The 24673-nt window shown below is 37.2% G+C and overlaps 1 protein-coding gene across 1 annotated transcript in view; it reads left to right on the plus strand.

Annotated features, from left to right (window-relative positions):
* SKAP2 (src kinase associated phosphoprotein 2) overlaps positions 1-24673 on the plus strand; it is a 120290-nt gene that overhangs the window by 83054 nt on the left and 12563 nt on the right. The window contains exons 10-11 of the mRNA XM_084260535.1: positions 18094-18162; positions 24497-24609. Of these exons, the coding sequence (XP_084116661.1) occupies positions 18094-18162; positions 24497-24609 (182 nt within the window). The remainder of the gene's footprint in view (positions 1-18093; positions 18163-24496; positions 24610-24673) is intronic.

Consider the following 24673-nt stretch of genomic DNA (forward strand, 5'->3'; position numbering starts at 1 on the left):
ACATGTTTAGCCTCGAGAAAAGGAGGCTGAGGGCAGACCTTAATGCTCTCTACAACTACCTGAAAGGAGATTGTAGTCAGGTAGGGGTTGGTCTGTTCTCCCAAGTAACAAGCAATAAGGCAAAAGGAAATGGCCTCAAATTGCGCCAAAGAATGTTTAGATTGGATATTAGGAAAAAGAGGGATGTCAAGCATTGGAACAGTCTTCCCAGGAAAGTTGAGTTACTGTCCTTGGAGGTATTTATGGTGGATGTGATAGTGCTAGGTTAATGGTTGACTCAATGATTTTAAAGGTCTTTTCCAACCAAAAAGATTCTGTAATTATGTTTTAAGAAACCGTGAAAAAAAATCCCAAATTTCAAGTTACCATTAGTTAACAAATGCTGTTTTAATGTGACACAATAATTGATAATCAATTTGATAAAACAATGTTCTGCATTCCTTGCTGGTTGGGGCAGTGCGATTATCAGCAAGAACTTGAGAGGAAAAATGATTCATGTCTTATGATGCTTCATGTATCTGGGAGGTTGAATATTCTGACCATTGGAGAAAAGAACATTTTATACTATGCCTTGGTTTCAATGTTATGGTCATTTCAGTGAACCAAGAGAGCAGAGAGCATGAGCGACTGGTGAAAATGATGATACAGAATTGTAAAATTGTAGCAACATTCAATTCTTTCAGAGATGGGGGTTTTTTTGGGATCCATTTCTTTGAAATCTACCTAGCCTACTTCACAAAGAATACATGCTCTGCTGAAATGGAGTGAGTGTGTCATACATGCAGTGAAAATATAAAAACATTACAGAGTTTCATCTTATATCTAGAGGATACAGCCAAACCTTATTGCAGTCCTTTTTGGATGTTCAGGCTCTTACAGAAAGTGATGCTATGTGCTTTGCCTGTGTTTTTGTTAAAGAAACTCTAGATGTATCCTGGGATAAATTACTCTTTTCTGAGCTTCATTTATCTTACCTGTTCATTTGAATCTCAAACTAAGTAGATCTGGAACAGTTACACATGCAATATTGGTAAGGGGCCAACAGTTAATATATGCTTTGAGCTCTGTCTTCAGAGAATTTCTTTCTGCCTTGGTATGACTGTGCAAGAACTTGGAGTATTTTCACTTATATCCCATTTTTATGTCAGTTTTCCAGGAACTGTTGTCTCCTAATGTGGCTAATAAATCTGAAATGTAACAGAACAGCTGTCTCAATAAAAGGAAAGCTCTTCTGTTATTCAAGAAGTCTAGTTTCAGTCTTAGTTAAATGAATTTTTTCCCCATGAACTGAATGAAGTGGTGCTTCATTTTTATGTTATCAAGTAGGGATTACCTTTCTTTAGCTCATTCATTCTTCATCTTACTTATTTGAATTTCAGGAAGGACTATCTTATGTTGTACAGTGGAGCTTTTAATTTTGGCTGTGATGTGTTGGCATAACTAAGTAAAAATAAAGCATAAGTTTGCTTAGATTTTTTTTTTTTTGTGATTTAAAGCATCTTTTCCCCTTCCATAAACATGCTTTAATTGTTATTGTGAGACTGTTGAAGAGTATTAGATGAATTGCTAGTTGACCAGTCTCAAAGGAATAAGTCGTACTTGGTTCTTGTATAGCTGTTCATCTAAACTTGATGGTAAAAGGGCATACACCACTTTGGTCTCACCTGCCTGAATTAGGTCAGATTGGTTGTCTTTCATTCCAGTTGACTGTCCTTTATTTTCCCACGTAAGTGAATTACTCTTTCTTCCTTCCATGGTCGAAAGGTGGAGCATCATTATCCCAGCAGTTACCTGACGTAATAATATAGATGAAATAAAGAATTCTGAACTGCTGTTAAGTGAACAGGAAAAAAAAAGAAAAAGAATTATTTGTACAGTCCAAAAGCTATGCTAAGCTCTGGAATGCAGAAGACAAGTATGATTGATCTCTGGGAAGAGGGAGAAAAAATGAATCGCTTTGTTTTTGTCCTCAAAGCATCTTGATTTTAGAGGCTTCCGATGCTCTGTTTCTGCAGATCCACTAGCTTTATAAATACTGAATTTCAGGTACGCAGCTCATTGTACTAAGTTTATGTGGTTATCATTTGCAATTTCTCAAGTAAAATTTTGCATTTCTGTGGTTCTCCAGGTTTTTTTATATCAGCTTCTCAGAAATAAGTTAAGCCAGATCACAATGTGGTCATGGGTTTGGTATTTAAATAAAAAGTGTTTGGATTAAAAAGAGGATATGGATTTTTTTTTTTGAAAATTGGGAGTTTTGGAGAACTGACTGATGCTGTATTTTGCAGCTATCACATTGCTTAGCTTCTCCCCTCTCCACAACCCAGCTTATGGCAGAAGACTGTAGATGATTTTTCCAGGCAGGAGCTGAGTAACTTCAAACCAGTCACATCTGTACAGAGTACATGCCCAAAACTGCAATGGTAACTACTGCCTGACACCTTAATCCTTTCCACAACTTTAACTCAGTTTGTGTACAGGCTACAATACTCTTGAGTATCAGGAGGAACGAGGTGTTAATATAAACTAACATACTTAATTTTCAATCTCGTATTGTCTTTTTTCTTCTTTTCTTGTTCTGCTCACGAACTTGTATTATAGCAGTAGTTCCCCTGGCTTACAGTATAGTGTCCATTAAAATTATTCTAAAGATAAAGTTTGCTATGTAAAGATAAAGTTTGGTGCAGATAAAGAGCAGCCCTTACAGAACAGGGTAAGGTTAGAAATCCCAAAGTGACGAGATGTGGTACAAGGCTGGCATTATTAGCTTTGAGCCATCTCTTCTCAGCCTGTCCATAACACAGAGAGAGGTAAGGATGGTGAAATTCATTGCTGTGGTGATCTCTAGTCAGGAAAACTGCTGTGGAGAACACTAACTCAGCCAATGCAACTTGCATCAGATCGTAGTTCACTGTAAATTAAATTGGAGGATTGATTCAATCTCTGATTGGGCCAAGGATCATGGGAACTGGAAGCTGGCCTTTGTCTTTTGATTCCTGCTGTCAGTCCTCTGCCAAACAGTTTGGTCAAGCCCAGGTATCTGGCAAGCTATTCTCTTTTGCAGCGTAGTTGGAAGCTTAGCTAGGGAAATTCTAACTAATGCAAAGCTCCAGGAAAGGTAAGAAGTGTCTTAAATTTTATGCACTAGAAGTGTGCTATGCAATGAAACACTTTTAAATTTGTTTACTTATTTTAAACTAAGTCTTTTGAATAGTTTTAAAGTTATTGATGTGGTTTCATAACTATTTTTTGATGTTGACTATGGAGGTAGGGAGTAATCTTCCTATCTTTCTTGTGGTCATCTCTTTAAGCAGCTTTGTTGCTTTAATTTTTAATAATCAGTTAACCTCTGCACTTAAGCGGCATAACTTAACACCATCCTTATCCTCTCTTGTTGCTGGATTGCTTGAGCTTTGAAGCAGCAAATTCTTTTTATGTTGTACCCTTTCCATGAACATGGAAGAGGAAAAAAGAAGGTGATCTCTGATTCACCTTTTTTTGAGAAGAAGTTAGTAATGATTATGTAGTGGGGTTTGAGTGTCAGCTTGATCTGTCACTCATGAACACCAACTCATAGCAAATATTTGTGTTCTCAAAATGTACTGTCAGATGTATTGACTTTTTGGCACTAGAAGTGAAAATTTCACAGCGCTGTGTTAATGAAAATGCCTTTTCAGAAGACCTTTGCTTATTTTAGAGTTTTCAATATATCACAGTCAGGGTCTGTCGGCCCAACATAACGTTTGGTGTCAAGCAGCCCCAGTTACAGATTACAACTGTATAATCGGTTCCTCAAACTTGTAAGCCAAAATGAAGAAACTTAATTAGTCATTGTAAACCAGAACAATCAGTTTAAGTCAGCAGAGACACATGTGATGATAGGATCACATTACTTGTGATCATTGCTGTTAAGCCAGTGTGTTACGTATCTTGGTATATTGTCCAAAGTCCTCCCAGTGTTCGTTGTTTGCCCCAAGTAATTAGGGAAATTGATATTTCTTGTTCCCAGAAGTTGTGTCTAATGCTGATGTACTATCAGTTTTTTTTTTAAAACAAAATTTTCAAGAGAAAAAATACTAAGTGCTTTTAATTAGTAAATGAAGTGATTTTGAAGTATAAAGTATGAGTAGGATCAAGAATATTTGAAGCTGAGAAGACTAGATATAAGATCAGCATTCTTGAGGACAGACTAAAGATGAGTTTCCAAAGTACTGACTGAAAGTGTTTTGAGTAATTTCCAATAAAACATCCCTCAGATTCAGGAACACAGCAAGGAATTGTTTTACTTTTAAAGTACTGACAAGAGGTCATTCTTCAAACATCAGACCTCACTGTTGTTAGGAATTAGTAATTTTCATTTGTTTAGTAATTTTATTATTCTTATATATGCAGTATTTTTGCCCGTAGTATCTTGCTGATAGGTGGAGTACCAGAATAAGAAGAAGAGGGTCCTACAGGGCTTGTTCAGTTGCTGTAAATAAAACGTGATTAAGATACTCCAAGAGCAGTGAAAAGCAGATGTAAACTACCATTTGGTGTCAAGGAACAGTAAAGATTTGCTTTTCTAGCCCAGATGTGTGGGTTTGTTGTCTTGGTCACTGGGATTTGGGGTCTAAGTGTCTTTTATTATATACCAGACATGGAAATCATTGAAAAAACAACCTTTTTCAGCTGTATATGGCTGAATCCCAACTGCTGTGATGAAGTGGAGCTGTGTCTGAATCCTCTGTCACTCTGGGTTTTGAGGCAGCACTCTTATGGGATTTGTGTGAACCATGGAGTGTTGTTGGGATAGTACTAAATGCTCACAAGACATGAGTTACGAATTCAGACAACTTTTTATATTTAAACATACTACATCCAGAAGGCAGTTAGCAACTTGATACCTGGACATCAGCTTTTGTTTGCCACAGGGGCTTGGGCTTTATCTTCAGTTAATGTAATCCTATATTTAAAGAGGGAACATTTTCCTTCTCTTGATGTTAGGTGTCAGCGATGGAAGAGGAGGTAAGGCAATCTGCTATAGCTGAAAAGAAAGAAATGTCCACTGAGTGTCAAGTGGCAAGTTTTTGGGAGGAATTCACGGGTTCTTCTGTGTTTCTTGTGAAGTGAACATAAAGTGGTGGTCTGTGAAAAACAGGTGGCCCATAGCTGTCAGGAAGCCTACTTACTGTCCATAAATTGCAACTCAACCCTTGCCCCCATCACACACGTGCTCAGAAACATGCAAATGAGGAGGCCAATAAAAATGGAATAATAATTGAGTATTCCTGTTTAGTCTGATGTGCATGTGAAGTGTGTGTTCACTGGTAAGATTTGGGGTGGGGTGGTCTATTGAGAAATACTCTTAGAAAAGAATATTCTTTATCTGGTAATACACTTCTGCAGAAAATCTGGTCAGCTGTGAAATTCAAAGCAGTTCATTACAATATCTACAGTAAATGTGTACTGTTAAGCTTTGAGCTGCATGCAAGACTTCATAGTTTTCAGATAATCAGATTCACAGCTTTCAGAGTTTACAAGTGGAGAAAACAGTAGTGACCTTCCTGAAATTGTGGTCAACTGTTACAATAAATTAAGTGCGTTTGTCTTGGAAAACTGTGTTTATCAAAGTCTTGGGCTTATCAAAGGCTGAATTTTATTTCTTTATTCCAGAATTTAAAAAACCCACCCTAACGCCCAATGAGAAAAAACCCCATACACTGCCCCCCAGCCCCCATAAATCAGGAATAGATTGTTAAATCTCCTTTGTCTATTGGCATTTTGAAGCTTATTTACTTAAAATTAGAATGCATAACTCAGTATCTAAAAAGGAGTGATTTTTAATCATGCAGTTTTATGTTTAAAGAACCCTTTCAAAAACTAATTGGCACACAACTCTTTGAAAGGAATTTACTTATTGAAATAAGATATTTTGTTGCAAGTACTGATCAATTGTCTTTATACTATTTTTTGTGCACCAGCACTAAACAACGGTTGACACTATTGATTTGTAAAACCAATCTGATGTGAACAGTATGTGACAGAAGTTGTTTGTTATTAAGAGATAGAATCCCATCTCAGAAAAGCTTGTCATCTTGGCAAGACAAAATCACACAAAGTAATTTTACTTATATCATATTTTTTTCAATGTTGACTCTGACAGCTGGCTTCACGTTAAATGGGAACAAAGCTGTGTTTGTGCTTCCATTTTCTCACTGCGTTTTGTAGCCAAAGTTTGTGCTTTTGAAAGCAAAGTAGTTTTCTTTGGTAGCACTGTTTTTATGTAATTAAGAAGCAGAGCAATAATTCTAATGCAAAGCATTCAGAAGAAATACGTTGGTATGTGAGATAGCAGTTCCTTAAGCTTATGGTTAATAAACTTATTTAGTAAGTTCAAAGTAAAATGCCAATTGTATTATGTGTATTTATGAAAATAGAAGTTTTGGGCCTGCTCTACTCCTTGCATATAACTGATGAATACTATATAAAAAGATCAAGGAACCTTTACTTTTTGAATTTGTGACAAATGACTGTGTATCAGGCTATTAAAACTATTAGGTGGAGTTTTTTGAGAAACAAGAGCAACCAGAGGTTATATGGTGCCTCAGGCTATCACTCCTTAACTTTTCAGGTTTCCACAAGGTAGCTATTAAAGAACCATAATTTATAGAAGTGGATTCTCAAATAAGATCCAGCAAGGTGGGCTTTAAAGGCTGAATTAATCACTCTGTTACTGTAGGTACAAATCTCCTACTTTTCAGCCTTAAGAAACATAACCCATCAACATAAACCCTTCTGTAAATGTCTCCTCTGTGTACTTTTTGCCTGCTACTGTTTCCTTCCCACTCTTCTCAAAATGGAGAAATCAGTCAAACAGAAGACAACTAATTAACCAGTGTCATGAATTTTTCTGTCCATATGCATGTATACCTGATTTGCTTGTGTGTTAGTGTACTGTGTTTGCAATGGATGCCATGTTTAGTTTACACAGATATGAGGAAGGCAACATAGGAAAATGCTGCCTGTTTCCTTGGCTTGGCTGCTGCTCCCAGGGTGGGTAACAGTCTTTGAAAGAAGCAGGTTGGATGCTCCTAGAAAAGGAAAACGACCAGCAGGGTACAGGCCCCCAGCCACACAGTGGACCAGGTGGAAAGGGCAAGATGCCACAGTCTGCTATGCCCAAGAGTAGGGAGGGATGCTTTGGGGAAGGGGAGGGTGCAGCCACACAGATCAGCTTCAGCAGTGAAGGGAAGAATATTTTCTTAAGAAGCCAGAAAAGACTGAAAAGGTCTTGGTAAGTCAGTAAGATTTGGATTAGACAGCTAGGTAAGAGGAAAATTTTCTTATCCAAAAGGACGTGGCACAGGGAATAATTTGTTTCAGTCCTTTTTTTGAATCCTGCTTTTTTTTCTAGCAGATCTTGATTTCCTCTGCCTAAAAAAATCTGAGTAGGTGTTTTAGTGAAACTAGTTTAAGATCTTGGAAAATTTCAGTATCCTTATGAAGAGGTTCTTTTGTTTGTGGAAGGGTTTTGTCTTAGCAGACTAACAATTGTTCTGTCCTTGAATCTTGAAAGCAACAGTGACTAAAACTGTGAATTAATGGAGGGTATCCAAGGCTCATCCTTCCATTGTACCAAAACAGGCTAACTGAATCTATACTTGCTTCCATGCCTGTCCCAGATCTATTTCCTTAAGTGAGGCATCTCTATTACTCTATGTTGAACCAGTAGTTTCAGATAAGTAAACAAAAGCTGAAGGTGGATACAGTTTTGTCCTAACTTCCATACGGGTGACCAGACTTGATTTCTGCTTAAACTGCCTAGCTCAGGCCTACAAGTGGTGGCTTTTACGTTGCAGCTGGGACTGTGTTGTGTTTTTGGTGTGAGAGCTGGGTAATCCAAAGCACTGACTGCGAGGGAATTCAAGTAATCTGGCACTCTGGGGGGTTCTGGGTTTTTTTGCATGCCAGTGCCACAATAACATGGTTAGCTGCCTGGTGAGCAGTTGTCATCTGCTCTTTATGGACTATTTCCAGATCCTTGCTGTCCTCCCTCATCTTTCTGAAAGTGTAGGGCTAGAGAGATCAGGCATCCAAAGTGGCTGGTCCCACTCTGGACAATGTATGAGAATTGGGGAATGAGATGGCATGAATGGGATGGCATTTGTAGAAATCAGTGGGGAATGCTACCCAAAACATGTTGTATGTAAACAATCTGTGTTCCAGCTATAATTTTCTGCTTATTTCTGTTTTAACCTGATTTTTGTTTAATAGTGAATCATAACAAGCATATTTTCACAACTACTTTATTTCATCATTTAATCTGGAGAAAGGATTTAGTGTAATTGACATAATTTAATTTGATGGCATGGGCCATAAACAGTGAAAAGAGGCAGTGGTGTGGGTTTTTTACTTTTCATGAAAATACCCAAAGGGTGTAAGCTGCAGAATTTTTTTTTTTTGTCAATGTGCAGTTAATGATCAGCAGAGAGAATGCAAAAATGTCTTGCTAGAACATTTTAAAGGGAGTTACAGGAGAAGCATCTGGGAGCCAGACTTTTCGTGTGGAAACATGCCAACAACTGTATTGTGTTTCCTTTCACTAAAGCAAACTATGCTGAAATGCCTTGTCTTCTGTCCCTTCTTTGAGTAAGTTCATTTCTGGAATCAGACTATAAATTTCAATACTTTAACCCTGCAGATTATTAAAGGATATTACGTGGTTTAGAGAAGGTGCTTTCTTTATGAGTTCTATGTATGTAAATATTATGTCAAGTCACATTTGTCACAATTAGGGCTATGTAGTTTTCAGAAATGGCTTTTAAATTTAAATCTTGCTGCTCATCAACGAATATGGGAAACTTTACTTGACATTTACAGACTTTTTTCCTGTGTATCTTACAAATTTAAGCCTGAGAAATATAACCCTTGTACATGGCTGTCAAATAACACTGTAGTACAGTCATACAGTATAGATTACTTAATTGAATATTTGATTGCTGGATGTATTTACATAGAGAGCTATTTATATTTTCTATGTAGATTTTAATAGCCACCACATTTGTTTTAGCAAAACATTTTAATAATAAGGTTTATAAAATGTCATGTTGGACACTTAAACTATTTACATAACTAAGAGCTATTATGGGTTGAGAGAACAAACAAATTTATTTTAGTTATAGTGAATTCACATAAATCTTAATTATGTTTATGTATAAGAATGTAGTTACGTGCATGCCACACGTATTTAGGCAAGCAATCTCTAGCACAAATTCTTGTGAACCTACAATACAACCGCAGAATCAACTTAAAATCATTGTTTGTTTTGTCCCTTTGAGCTACTAATTTGTATTCTGTCCAGTAACTCCAACTACTTTTTGGGATACTGAGGGGGGGGAGGAGGAGGGAGCATTTTTTGGTCAATCAGCTAAATAATTAGATGAGTGTATAGGAATACTAAAATCCAGAAGTTTTCCTTGACATTATTCAGGACTGTTAAGAGCAGTACCTTAAAATATTTTATTCCTCCTTCAAATATTTAAGTATGGATTTAGGTAGGAAGCCTATTGCTTCTATTTTCTATGCCAGATTTGTAATTTTAGGAACACTTTTAGAAGTAGAGCCAAAATTGTGCTTCTTTTGGAAGTGAACATGAAGCTTTACCTTCAGAGATGCTTCTGTTCAGGTATTATTTAATGTCTTGATTAAAAAATAAAAAGAGGCAACATCAAAATATTGCCTAATAAAACTTACGGGAACGAGTGAGGAGCTGGATTCTAAAGTCACATAGAAAATTTTCACTTTGTTTGATGGCCCATCAATTTTTTTTTGTTTCCCAACCAGTTCACATGGCATATAGGATTAGCCAATTCTAAGAGACTTACTTGATTTCTGAAAAAAAAATATCCTGAAATAGTTACTTAAGTTATAAATACAAACTGAGGAGAGACTGAATGAGTTCCTGGAAGCGGATCTCTCCATAATTTTTTTTTTATTCTTCATAATAATTATTGTGTGCATATCCACGATTGAACTTGCTTGTGATGACCTTTATCTTTTCTCTTGAGAAGAATTAATGTTATCAGGTCTTTTTTCATGAGGAAATAAAAAGGTCAGTGCCAAACCCATCCCTTATTTCTATGCAGTGCACATTGCACTTTGGCATATTTGTATTGAATTTTATTAATAATAATTAGATCATTTTGTCAAATAAATTTTAGTATTTTAAAAATTAGGTATTCTAAATGGTCTTCCCTGGTATGTACTTCTAATTTTCCTGCCTTTTTCTAAGACCTCTTCTCCCAAGCTTGCTATTGGTGTAGCTAAGATTTTCAAATGCTTCTATTCCTCCTAATCCTGTCAGGCTAATTTCTTTCCCTCCTTTAACCTGAAATTGACAAATTGTTAATTCTTCAGTGTCTATGTTTGTTTAAGAAATGAGAATATAAAGTATATAAAGTTTATGCTTTTTTTAAAATTGGAGATTTAAAATTCTTTGTGGTTTGTAAGACTATGAACAACTGAGTTGATCCAGCTGCCACTCAAAACACGATAGAAGGGTGCTTATTTGCATGAACTCCAAGCAGGCACTCTAAGCAGGAAGATGAGTTCGTGAAAACTTAATATATTCATAACTAAAGCCAGGAATTGCCTGCATGTCTGTGGATTGTTCATTTGTCCTAATGAATATATTTTGTCCTGTCATTCAGGTGACTGAGCATGTTTTTCTTCCTATTATGATGCTTTGCTCTTAAAGCCTGAAGAGTCTTGTGAAGCCCTGGAAACAGCAACTTTCATACTAAGAACCTCTGTGTTTGGCAAATGAACAAAATCTGTGGGGTCTGAAGAGGATATAGGCTTTATAAGAATTGGTTCTGACTACAGAATGGGCAAGGTCAGGGAAGCAACGATATGAGGACACTTGGTTCCAGAGAAAGGAAAGAAAAAGAATAGTGCTAACGTATTCAAGTCTCAACAAGTAGGAAAGGCGAGTAAAGCAAAGCATGCTCACGCATTTCTTGTAAACTTTGTAAAATTATTCACAGTAGAGTGCAAAGATTCACTTTGCAGCAGTTGCTTTGCAGCAGCTGTGGACGACCTTGCAAACAGTGCTCAATTTTCTGTCTTGTATAAGGGTAAATGTTTTTTCTCCAAGGACAGAGATGTGTTCTTTGAGCATTTAGTCTTCATACATTCTGCCCTAAAATGCTATAAACATTTTTCTGCTAGAAGGAATTTTTTTTTCTTCCTCCCCTACCTGTAAACTAGTGAGTAGTCATATAATATCTTCCTGCTTTCAAAAACACGAGGTTTTTGATAATTGCTGAAGCACAGTTCATATAGATGGGTATTATGGATGAGTATTAAAGCTATTATTAATTAATTGTCTCTTAAGCTACATCACTGAATCATTATGTGTGTAATAATATAGAACTCCAATGTCCTTTTCACAGATATATTTAGGAAGACATTTTTTCTCAAACACTTCTCCAAACTTACTCATTTCTCTCTACATCAGTCTGTTATTATTCTTCATAGCAATAGTTATATGATCCAAACATTCTTCTGCACAAGACTAGAGAATTGCAGCCTTAAAGTGTGGTGTGTGTTTGTTCCTAGTAGGACTGGGATTTTTTTTTTTTTTTTTACTTTTCATTTACGAATGCTCTAACTCCAAAATGTTTTTATTAGGAAGGGAATGTTATATCTGCTTTTTGGTTTTGATTAAGCCAAACCATAACATATGCTTAGATTCACTGGTTGGTGTCACCAGAAGATTGTTTTAAGGGCAAATTGGGTTTTTTTCCTCCAGAAAATGTCTAAGTGACATTCCAGGACTCCAGTATCCCTTCCTCTCCTTCTCACCTCGTTTTCTTGCAGTATAGAACCTGAGTTAATTGATAACAGAATCCTGTAATCTTTTCTGTGAGGATGATGAGGTAAGTTTTCCAAGGTCTTCTCAACATGAGGCAGTGCTTTACTAGCTGGTTTAGTTTTTCAGACTGCTTACACAATTGGGAGTAATGGTGGTGCACAGTAGCACCTTTTCAAGATACAAGGAGTGGAACTGAAGGGAAAAAAAGTGCAGGATTTCTCAAGGAATTCAGGAAACCTCACATCTGGAGACTTGGCAATGTCTGGACAAAACTGAGTCATTTGAGCTAATCCTGTTCTATAAAGTCATTAGCTTCAGCTGTCTCATACGTGAACTATTAAAATGCACAGACCCTTATAAACTGCTGCTCAATAGCTTAGTATGGAGTACTAGAAGCAGCCAAATGCTGTTTCCTAGAAACTTGATTTAATTTTCTGAGTTAGAGCAGGGTGTTAGACTAAGTAATTTCCACTGGTCCCTTCTATCCCCAAGTATTTAATCCTCCTAGCTTTTTCACTTTGTACAGCCAACGCTATTTACTCAAGGCCATTCAGAGGTCAGTACATTGTCAATAGTAATAACAGACTTCTCTTACTGCCTGCTCGTCAAAGTGGTGTATGTACTCAACCTTACTTACTTCAGAGTTTAAATAATAGTGGTTTTCAAAGACCTGATGAAAACTTGTGGAAATAATGTTAGTTGGAGGTCCCATCCAATGTTTTTCATTTAAATGTATTCTTACATTGTTCATAACCTGGAGATCTCTCTATTCTGTTTGAATACAATTTTGTGTTGTCTGTTTCCCATTGTATTTTTATGAAAGCTGGTGACCATTTATTCAGATGCAACTTCTGCTCATGTTTTGATGTCACCTCCTCTGCAATCCCAGTGGTTAGCCTGTGTCTGTGTGGCCTGTTTTTCTCTATCTGTTCTGCCTGTGTTGTGGAAATAATGTTTTTACCCAAGCTTGTAATACAAGAATATGATCTGTCTTGAGCCTTTAGGCTTTGGGTATTAAATCACTGACCTATAGAAGTAGGAATAAACTAAGAATCATCTTATCTTCTGTCATGGTAAGAAAATTTTAAACTACTAATCTCTTCTTTAAATAGCAACCACCTTGTTTCCCACTCCTGTCACCATCCTAGAGGCATTTTCATCCCCAAACCATGCACCCCAATACAGTCAGAGGGGGCTTGAATGAAAGAACGGCTATCTCCCCCTCTCTGCTGCATCCCAGATCTCACAGCATGGCTGGAGGATAGCACCTTTGGCATCGTTTTCCAAGCTGTTTCATTTCTTTAGAGTCCTACTGGGAATGCAGGGTGAAATGTCTAGTAGTGGTTGTGTTCCAGTCATCTGTCATGTCCAGGAGGAACTGGGGAACAGGGGCAAATCTGTGCAAATATTGGAGGATTATCAAAATCAGAATTTTTGCACTTGGATTTGGAGACCTCTCCCTACAGAATAGATGGATTTCTCCCTACAGAATGGATGGAATAGGTCAGAAAGGAGAGTCCCTGCCATTATACATACCCAAACCAAGGCACGAGCAACACATGAAGGATCAAGCAACATGTGAAATATTTCAGGGATATCAAGCTGCTTAGGCTAAAACACAGTAAGAGTTTGGGTAACCTGTTTAGGTGTATGTATGTTTAGGCATGTACGGGTGTGTATTTAGTGAGAATACCTTCCCCAAGGCAGGGGAGCACTGTCCTCAGATAAGGTAGCTTAGTGGTTCTTCATAAAAAAGGGTGTTAATTCTTATTCCTCTGGCCCCAGATGGTCTCCAGCCCTCACTGCTAATGGTAGCACAAGGTGTTGGTCTGGCCAAATTATAAAAACAATTTTGTGTTCTTAAATTTTGTGTGTGTGTATTGTTCCTCTTTTGGAATTGCTTAAATGTTGCTCTAAACAAATAACTTCATTTGTAAAAAAACCCCCACCCTGTTCTTGTTAATTTTTAAAAAACATTACACAGCTGGGTTGATTTATGTTCCTTATTAGAGTAATAACCCATCTGTTGTGGGGTTAGGTCAATTCATAAAATTACAAACCTGGGAGAGAAAAGGTCTTGACGCTTTCCCATGGTAAGCATTTATTCATGTTGGAAAGTTCTTGTTTACATTTGTGCAGAGTCATTATTTAGTAGCAAAAAAGCAGTGTGGAGGAGTAATACTCTTGGTGTTAACCATGCCATTGTATCTTATGCAAAGCAGTGTAGACCCATGATGCTCAGTGTCAGCATAGTTCTTCACATTCACACCTTTGTGTTTGCATGCGTGTGTCTGTCATCCCTGCTGAGTAGACTAGTAAAGGCACTGTGGTTTTGGTTTTTATTTGTTTTTTAAATTGGCTGTTTAATAATACAAGTATTTTTGGAGGGGTCTGTCTCACAAAACCTGTTTATGTGCTTATAACCTTTTGACACCACAGAGAGATTTCACATGAAGATAAATTAATGTGCATTACAAGTGTGTGTTTGCTTATGAAATAGATAAAAAATTAGTTCACTGCAGTAGTTTTTATCTTAACTGATCAAAACATATTCCAGAGGTTTTTTCTAACAATATGCAATTGGAATAACAGCTTCACATGTTGTAGAGTTCTATGCTGCAGCTGAGAGGCATGTAAATACAAGCTGCTTATTTGCAAGAAGCTTCCAGATTTGCAGTATGATTGCTATGGAAACCACACAATGAAAACATTATAACCATCTGTGTAGTTTGGTAGATTTTGCTGCATAGCTGAGCTGTTTTTGTTTACTGTTATTAAAATGTTGAATGGAATATATTAACCCACAAACTGCAATAGTCTAAGGTATAAACTAGTATTATGCAGTGACAACATCTGTGTCAGAGACTAGAAAACAGTAGAATACCAGTTAATAATGGCATCAAATTAGAATCTAATATGAAAAGATGGTTAAGTAATATGTTAGTAGAGGAAACTGCTACATATATGCATATTTGTAATGAAGATACCACATTCCATTGAAGGAATGCACTGTTCAAGCCAAACTCTTATCCATTTTATACTCAAGTAATCTGATTCCCCCTGCCACCCTTTAAGAAAAAGGAATTGGAAGACATAAATAATCAATGGATTCATGCGGAAAACTCCGTGTAGAATTAATTATTAACTTTTTAAATTGGGTGGATGGTAGAGTCCTTTATGATTGGATGATTATTTGTCTTTTTTCTTAAGACTGAAAATTAAACACGTACATTGTTTTCAGCAGCTTTCTTGGGCTAACTGAAAAAACCCTCAACAAATATAGTAAGTTCATTGTTGAATTGTCACCACTAGGATTTTGCTGCTTGTTTGCCGTGGGAGTTTCTGAGCACCATCCGAGTATGGAACTTACCCTGTATCTCAAGGGTTCTTTGGATCTCCAGCTCTGGAAGAGTTCACTGGTTTGATTAGTGTTGATTAGCCTCATTTTGATGTAGTGAGAAGGTGGTAGTGGGGATGGGAAAAAGAGATATAGAAGAAACATAGCACTAGATTGTTTTAAATGTCTGCATGACTCCTCTTACACAATGTCTTAATAATACAGAAGAATTTCTACTGTATTTTTTATTTTAATTTTTCATCTTGTGACTCTATTCCATGTTGCAACATTGGGGTAGTTGAGGTTGCTGTGTATAAAGGAAATCTGTACATAGTTATTGCTTTGGGACACAATACCAGAAGCCACTAGTATGAACCATAGGTTCTTTTTCGCCATCTAATCCAAGCCTACTGCATCATCTCTACTGTGCATTAGCAAGTAGTGTGGACAATTTGCAGTATATTCATAAAGGACAAGTTTGTGCCAAGGACCTGATGTTTGCACTGTGCATTTTTCAGAAGAGTTTTCCCACGGAGTCACTTTATTCTGGTTCCGTGGATCAAATGCCCATTAGCAGCTGGACCTTGTTCAGTGTGTTTCTGGAGTGCCTCTTCCAGTCTAATTGCACCTGAAAGTTTGTCCTCTTTGCGACACTTCTGCAGAGCAATGCAAATAAGTAAGGATGGTTGGGATCCAAACCAGTATGCTAATATAGAAAGCCTTTATTTGAGTTTGAGATCTTTTCAGTATTCAAAGAACCTTGGTTCAAGCATTCCCTCATCTTCAGATATGGATCTGGTGAACTCTTGTTTCTAGGAAGTACTTTTTTTTCAGGAAGGGGAATGCATAAATAAATTTTCCCATGAAACCACAATGGAATCTACTTGTGTTCAACTGTGCCTTATGAAAACATTTCTTCAAAGCTCTGCTGTTTTACTTCAGTTGAAATGCCATCTACTAAAGCCAGTCTGCAGTTTAAGCTAGTCTGATGACCATGACAGTGAGAGTTAAAACTCACAGAATGTTCAACAAATCAAATAATGTAGGTCCAAACACTCAGTAACACGTAGTATCAATGTTTATATAATCAGTGTATTATATTCTGTGTCTTGGATGTTCTGGAAAAAGGGAGCATCCTAGAAAACGTGTCTTGACAGTGGGATCATACTACCTTTGAGTGGTGTAGTAGTGGGAGAGAAGCCGCAGAATGACAGTGCCTCCTAGTGCTCCGGGCAGCACATAGGGATGTATTTTTGCCATTTATGCTCCAATTACAAGTGTTAAAAGAAAAAAAAAACCCAATGAGTGTACTTGGAAATGTGCCATAAGGGTTATGCCAAGAGGGGGAATACATTTGAATACAGTAAATTGTTTGAAGTGTCTTGTGTTGTACCACAGCTTTAGATTTTCCTTGTTTCTATTGTTTTTTTCCCTTGGCTCAAGTAATAGTTTACATTCATCTCAAGCAGATTATTAGCTAGTCAAGAGACCGACAGCAAAAAAAAAAAACAAACCACCCAACTCTTGCTGGCTTATCAGGGCAGAATTTCAAAGCTTTTTGTAGAGTGAATCTGATGATGTAATTGTAATATTTGTAGGACTGCGTATACAGGTTAGCAGTAATTATGCATACTCATTTCAACAGGTCTACTCTTGTGCTTTAAACATCTGCTTTAATGTTTGCAGGAACAGTCTTGTGGATAGATTAAATTTTTACAAGGCTGAAAATCCTTTGAACTCTTGATATAAAATTCACTCTTTGTCAAAGTAGATAGGCAATTACATAAAAGTTGCACAATAAAGAACATTTTAAAAACTGAGTTCTGTATCTGTTGTCTGTCATTAATAAAATATCAAAATTAGTTGCTGAAATGCGTTCCTTAAAAAGGAACATGAATACATGTATAAGATGTGATGAATAGCAAAGCCACATAGTTTAAATATAATAAAAGCCCCATTCTTGTTTGAGAAGTGGGTTTATCAATATACAGTTTCCTCATTCAGTATGGCAGCTTTGTCAGCAAAGGCCAAGATGAATCTGTTTCTACTTCCTTACGAACCTAAAGAAAGAATACAGCTAAAAACTTTCATAGTTTGATCCTGTTTTTTGCCTCATCAACAGAATTGTTGACCATGAAATGTGAGGAGCAGATCTTATGTTCCTGGATTTACTTAAGTGAGCGTGTGGGCATGAGAGGGTTCCCCTTTTCAAAATGCCTGTGGGTATTCCAGAGCACTACAAGCCCACTAGCCAGAAAACATGCTTCAGAGGTGATCACTGTCAGGCTTTTTCTTTTCTTGTCTCCTAAACTTGCACAAGGTTATTTGATACAGTCTGGCTTGCTTAAAACCGTGGTCAGGTGCAGTAGACAGGAGCACTGAATGTATGGCATCTGTAGTAGCTGTGTTCCCATCGTGCAGGTGTCCAGCTAGTGTGTGACACTGACAGTGTTGAAGGTGAGGTGTCCTTTGCCTTCTCTGCATACTTCTTTTACAAACTTCTGAATTCTCACATGGGCTGGGGATACTTTTCTAATCCTCAGCTTCCTTTTCTTATCCTGGCAAGAAATGTACGTAGCAGAACAGGACCCTCACACTAGTTGTCTGAGAATGACTGGAAACCAGCAGAACTGCAGCGCTGTATTACCACTTTCAGAGCGGAGTGGAAAGGGAAACAGATGTTTGTAACTGGGATTCTGAAAGAAAGCTCTTGGAGTGTTTGGATGGGTGGGGGAAACCACAGAAACAACAATGTTCCAACTTCTGTAAAAATGTGAAATAGTAAACAGGGGCTTACAATCTGGAATTGTAGAGCGTGGCTTTCAGGCTGATGTGGGCTGTAATTCCTGTCTGCTGGGGTGTCCCTTCAGAGTTTCATTTGCTGTTACGTGTTTTGCAGAAGAATGTGCTCCTTCAAAACCTGAAGTGCCAAGAAAACCCAACCAGGAGAAAGTTACCACCGTTTCAGGTAATTAAAACCTTTCCTCTTTATTTTGTGTATGCACTTACTTTTTACCCTTCTCCTCTTGTCTTTTCTCTTTGCTGCTTAAAAATAATGTTTTTATAGCTCTGTAAAGCTGTCATTTTCACCTGGGTATTTAATGGCAGCAAAACTGCTTAGCACCACTTAGGATGCATGAAAACCACTTGAGAAGGATTTATAAAGTAAGCCAATTTATACAAGGTATTCCTTCCTGAATTACTTTGTAATGACTCAATTAGCTTTCATTTCTGCACAAAGGAGATTTAGTTGCATAAATTAGCTTATCATCATTGAGGAAGTGTCACTGCTAAAGGACAGTTTATAGATACAACATGCAGTTGCTGTCAAACCTATAAGAATGTAATATAGACATCTGTGTATACTTTGTGCTTGAGCAGAACAGACTTCTGCCATTCAGAGACTAACAGGGGACAACAAGTTGCCCAAGGGACTGGCAATGTAGACGTCTCTGAAAAGGTCAACTTGACACAGGCTCTGACAATCGACCCAAAGCTCTGTCTTCTTTGATAAAAATCAGATAAACTTAAGACCACTAATTGATCTGCAGCCTGTTTAAATGTTGGCCATGCATATCTTCATTGCATATGATTACCACAGAAAGCAAATGAATTGGGTAAGAAATGCCAGAGTCCAGTGACAGCAGCATAAAAATTGGAAAAGGACACAAATGCCCAGGAAGGCTGTGAAGGGTATTCTCTCAGCTTTAGCTTGGCAAACTGCCCTTGTGCTAATTATCTCTGGGACTGGAAAAATAACTGCAAACACCATGTAAAGTCACATGGCCAGACAACTTTTCTTGACAGAAAGGTATTTCCAGTTATGCTTAAAAACAAGATACATATGTGCTTCAAGGGCACAGACCTTTAGATAAACTATTGGTGATTTGACACAGCAAGTAGAGAAGACTTGCTTCTTATCAGACCTTACACCTTTTTGAGATCTGCTGCATTGTAACTGTGACCTCCGCTGACATGCAATCTGCCTCTCCTTCCCCCATCTCACATAGTACACATAATTCTTTTAGGGCTGTCAAGGAAAGGGTGGGCAAGAAGAGTTCCTTTAGGAAGTAGCTGTGCAGTGCTCTTCCTGTCGCAGCATGTGGGGAGGAAACAGAGGCCTGATTTCCTGACCCATACAGGAAAGCAGGAACAGGTTGCTGTGAGGAGTTTTAGGTTGCTTTTCTTGGAAAGGAAACAAGAGTCAAGTCATCAGATGCTGTTAGCATTGTGCTCTGCTAAAAACATGTGTAAAACAACATGACTCATTACAGCCTTAGTATTTAGTACTCATTTAGACATTACCGTAATTATAAGAGTGTGTTGTCATAATGGAGCGTGGGGTCAATCCAATTATAAAGTTGCCAACAGCTTTTTTTTTTTTCCCCGCTAATGTATCTTCTTGAAGTTCTAAATGTCCATAGTTTTAACAAATCAAAACCATAGCACCTTTGTTTCTGAAGAGCTTGAACTGCTATGAAAACAGCCTTATCATTCTTAATAGTATTTGTCTTTGAAAATACCATAACATTCTCTCTAGATATCAGATTAATTTAAAGGATTAATTTTAACATCTGATCTGATTTTACTTCATTAACTATTTAACACTGGAAAATTGTTTGACTTTTAGGGCTGAATTGACATGACTGTTTCTGATAGGTATCACAACATAAATATCTAACCTGACTCAAGAATATTTCATGATTTTCCACACAAACAGCATGTGCATTCTTAGATTTAATTTATTGCTTAGCTTTACTAAACCTGAATTTCACAGAAATATATTCCACAAATTGTCTGTGAGCTCAGCCTGGTAAGTGCAAAAAACCTTTCCTTTTTTCTATTCTTTTCTTGCCCTAACTTATCTCTACTTCAATTAATGTGCAGACTCGAGTTCTTTTTTTTTGTTTGGTTTTTTTTGTTCTTTCAGTCTTGAGGCTGACTCTTGGTGCTGGATAGCTTTACATTAATTGCTAGTGACCCAATTATTTCAAAATACCAAAGCACTGAAGAGTTTCAGTTATATAATATGGCTTGCTTGGTCTTTTTTGCTACCACTATCTGCTCATTATTTCCACAATCACGATTTCAGTAACTGTCATGTTCTGTGCTCAGTGTAAATAACTTGGTTTTAGAGTAACTAAGGAACAACAGGAGAAGGGAATCGAGAGGGATTATACTGAACAGATTGGGATAGATCAGAGGTTGAGTCCAAATAAATACACTACAATTATTTTATGGCATGTGGAGAAAGGGTAAGTAAGTAACAGGCATTCTTTGCAGTTTAGGACATCACCAGAACAATCATTTGTTCTTTAACATGGTGTGTCTCATCTGGGTACTGAGTCTCCACACCGAGAGTCTAAATCGCTTGTGTAAGACAGAGTCATTCTGGTAGCACTGATTTTGAACTTCACCTGTGTCTCTATCTTCAAGCCTTTGATATGGTAAATACTGAGCACATCATCACCAAAAAGGGGTACAGTTTTTTCCAGAAGTTTACCTCTTTCAAATGTTAAGTAGCACGGACTAGTGTTTTTCAAATCTGATATTATCAACTTTTCAAGTATCTGATCAAGAGTCAAAGAATATGAATCAGAATGGCAAGCTGTTTAATACGTTGGGCAGTGGACTACAGTGCTTAAAGCAAATCATACATGCATGTGCCTTCATTCCGCAAGCAATGCGTAAGAAGAGAATGTAACTGGTCACTACCATAGTAGGGTTTGCTAACTGAAATATGTGCTCTTAATCTGTTTTGCCAGGTTTGGGTTTTTTTCTGTCTATAGAGGCTGTTAGAATATTCTTAGATTTTTAAAAAAAATCCATGGGCATTCCTAAGTTTTAAACAGTCTACAATATTTGAAGTGTATGCTTGAGTGATATGCTTGTCAGATTTTTTTACCTGAGCTGTTCACCTTCCTTTCTTCAAGCATGTACTGTCAGGTGTCAGTGAAATAAGTGTCTGAGCCTACCATCAGGAAGGCTGGCAGCTGGTGCTGGTTGATCTGTCAAATAAACTCTGAAGTGTTTTCACTACGTTGGACAAAAATATCTGTTGTTCCTGTTACTGTTACTGGAAAAATAGAGATGGCAGAAGAAAACTATGAGGAATTATTTGTGGAAGAGTTTTGGAAACTGTTGGATAGTTGTTCATCCAGATAGCTGTCCTGGAATGAATGAAGTATTTCCTGGAGAAACAACCTATCCAAAATTCTGCTCAGCAATTTCTTGTGATTGGTAACATTAAAAGCAGTGGGTAGGTAAACAAAATTGCTTTTTACCCTCTGCTACACATTTGGGTTTTTTTAATCATGTCTTACTCATATTTGTGGCATAAGTGATCAAGCCTCTGAAATAAGATGGATTTTAGTTAATGATTATGTCATCATAGTATTTATAAGGTGTAAAACATTTCAAAGTGTGTAAGAACTGAGAGTAATTGTGACAGACTAGTTCCAGCACATCAATGCCCTTTCAATTGGAACGGTAAGGAGTATGTAAATTCTTGATGCTAACTCTACTAGCTGTTTTCAGGTATGTGTTTTTAAGAAGCTCCACATAATTTCATTACCATATAAATACCAAATTCCTTTACGCAGGTCTCCTGGTTTTGTTTTTTTTTTAGTTCTTTAGAGGCAATCAAGTGAAATTTGGCACTGTAATCTCTACCTGGAAGAGGGGCTGAAACCAGAAAGAATGAGCTTATATTTTACAGAGGTTTTTGCAGCTTTTTTTCTGTTCTATCTCTGTGTTTGTGAAGCATTATGAAGCATTTTATGAAGCATTTTGCCCTTTAGATCTATAGTTAAATATACAGTTGACATTTGCACTTGTGTAGTGGCACTTAAAGAATTTGGAGAAACGTGCTGGTAGTTATGAGGGAGGATTTTGAATTTGAAATTAACACCTGTTGCAAGACTGGCATAGTTATACTGGCACTTGCTCTCCCTAATTTTCTATTTCTGTGCTCCTGGTATACCAGTATATGGTCTTCTGAGAAATGTGGCTTTCTGATTTAAACAACTTGGTCTTATGTTGAATTCAGATGGGGGCACAGATCCCTTGTTAGTCTTTGGGCAACATCTTCCCTGTAGAAATAAGCTTGATTTAAAATGCATCTTTTCAGTGTTACTAGTTTAGTTGCTTTCCCACTTAAAGCCTTATAATTGAATGCTCATGATGAACATCTAGGGAGAGGTGCGTCTCACCTGCTGTGGGATCTCTTCTATTGCTGATGTTCCCTGTGTAACTCATATTAGTGTTAACAGGAAGGAGTGACTTCAGGCATGTAAAGGTAGAGAACAGACCTTGAAGAAATACGGATCATTGTGAAAAATCATGATTCATTTCAGTGCAACGCTGAAGAAGTAAAACCCCATTTAATGTATTTTAAACCAAATCAGTAAAGACAACTGCTGAAAGACTTGAAAGGTGGGATACACTGAAATAACTCTTATTTTTTCTCACATGAGCTTACTCTATTTTTCTTAAGAGATAGAGCTGGGAACTTTGATCAGAGTGCTATCAAAAGATTGAGGAGATCCTGATTTAGTATTTCTCACAAATTAATTTGTCACCAACCTCTGTTACTGCTTCTAAATTGTCTAATGCTAAATTGGTGAAATACAAGCAGATATACAGAAAGAGCCAAAATTTGGAGGTGCAACATTTCAAACTGATGCTGCCTTCCTCTTGAAATTATTCTGTCTATGCATTTTGCAATAACCAAATCTCTTATTTCTGAATGGTTGTGAATTTATATATATATAAAATGGGAAAAAAAATATATATATTGCTGCTTTTGGTGTGCTGACAGAAGCATTTGTGCACTGGTAGTCAGATCGCCCTCTAGTGCTATTTAGCGAGTGGTAGCTACTAATCACCAGATTATGGAAAATTAAATGGTGGCTAACTTGCACAGCAGCTTTAAATTCGAGGTTGTGAGTATCTAGCTTTATGACAGTATAGCCATCAAAACAAGATAGCACAGAACACGAGCTGCAGTGGATAAATAGAAAACAAGCTCTTCTTGGTCGTGCAGAGAGTATTAAAACTCTTAAGTATTTGTCAAAATAGGGAAAACCACAAGTTGAATGCTGCTCTATTTCTTTATAGTATGACACTTCCTCTTGCTTGATTCTCGATATTTTAGCAGGATTTTTTCCAGTAATAAAGAGAACCAATCATGATTAAATTGTAAACTATAAATAATAGTGTAGAGTGCTAACGACATGCAAATGTAACTGGTATACGTTGGAATAACCAGCAAGCCTGCTGTTCAAGGATCATATAACAAAACTAAGATGACAGCCTTGATCCAGCCAGTTCAGTGATATTTATGTTATCAGAATTAGAAGATAGCTTTCCAGTGATGTAAATTATTAGCACATATACATTCTGTCTGGTTAGTGTATACATAATGTAACTGGTCATCTTAGTGGTATTGCTTACATTCTTTTTGCATTAACTCATCACACTCCATTCTCATGGAATTAAAAACAGGAAATAGTTTGCAGTGTAACAGAAGCACCCAGTGTATTTAACCGTGTGTAAGCGCTGTGTTTCAGTAGATGTACTCTGTATTGTAAGTGTATGACAAAGCATTTATTACTGTGTTATTGCCGTATTACAGAGCAAAGAGTGCTAAATAATCAATCAGTTAATGGTCTGTATGGCAGCTTGAACACAGCACATCCATTGTGCTTATGCTGTTAGAAGGATGAGTTTGACTGTAGTGTAGTTGCATGTTTAGCCAGAGCTTAATGTCCTAAACTGGAGCTGACACAAATATTTTTAAAATGCAGCTTCAGCAACAGTTTCCAAGTTCTCCAATATTTCAGAAGGAACAATCAAGAATTATCTCAAAGGTTCTCAGAGAAGTTATTTGGTTTTGTTGGTATGGGGGGAATGGGAGGGGAATACCACAAAATGCTTGCTTTGGCCTCCCTTCAGAGATTATTATTAATTATATTCTAGCAATTTTATCAGTTTCAAGTTAAGATACAAATACAGTTTGCTGGAAATACATTAGTAGAGGAAAAGTAGCTGCTTTAAGTTGCAGCTGGAAAATGCCTTGAGAACCTGTAGCTACACGTCTTTAAGTGAAACAACTTGCCAGTGAAGGGCTCACACATTAAACTTGTTTTCCCCTTGCTTCTGTGGTATGAAGGAGCTGTTTCTACAAAGGGTCATAAAAAATGTGTGCTAATAAATTGCTTTGTAGTATCTGGAGATTTAAAGAGTAACTTTAGTCCCTCAATCTTTATCCTTTTGTAATTAGATGCTTGCTTTCTTTGCAGACAGCAAAAATACCGATTATGCCAATTTCTACCAAGGTTTGTGGGACTGCACAGGAGACGTACCTGATGAGCTGACGTTTAAACGTGGTGACGTTATCTACATTCTCAGCAAGGTATGGCACGCTACTGGGGCTAAACACTTGTAAAAGGAGTCATGGCAGAAGGGCACATTCCCAC

The sequence above is a fragment of the Gallinula chloropus genome (assembly GCF_964237585.1).
Source record: "Gallinula chloropus genome assembly, chromosome: 2".
Classification (NCBI taxonomy): Eukaryota; Metazoa; Chordata; class Aves; order Gruiformes; family Rallidae; genus Gallinula; species Gallinula chloropus.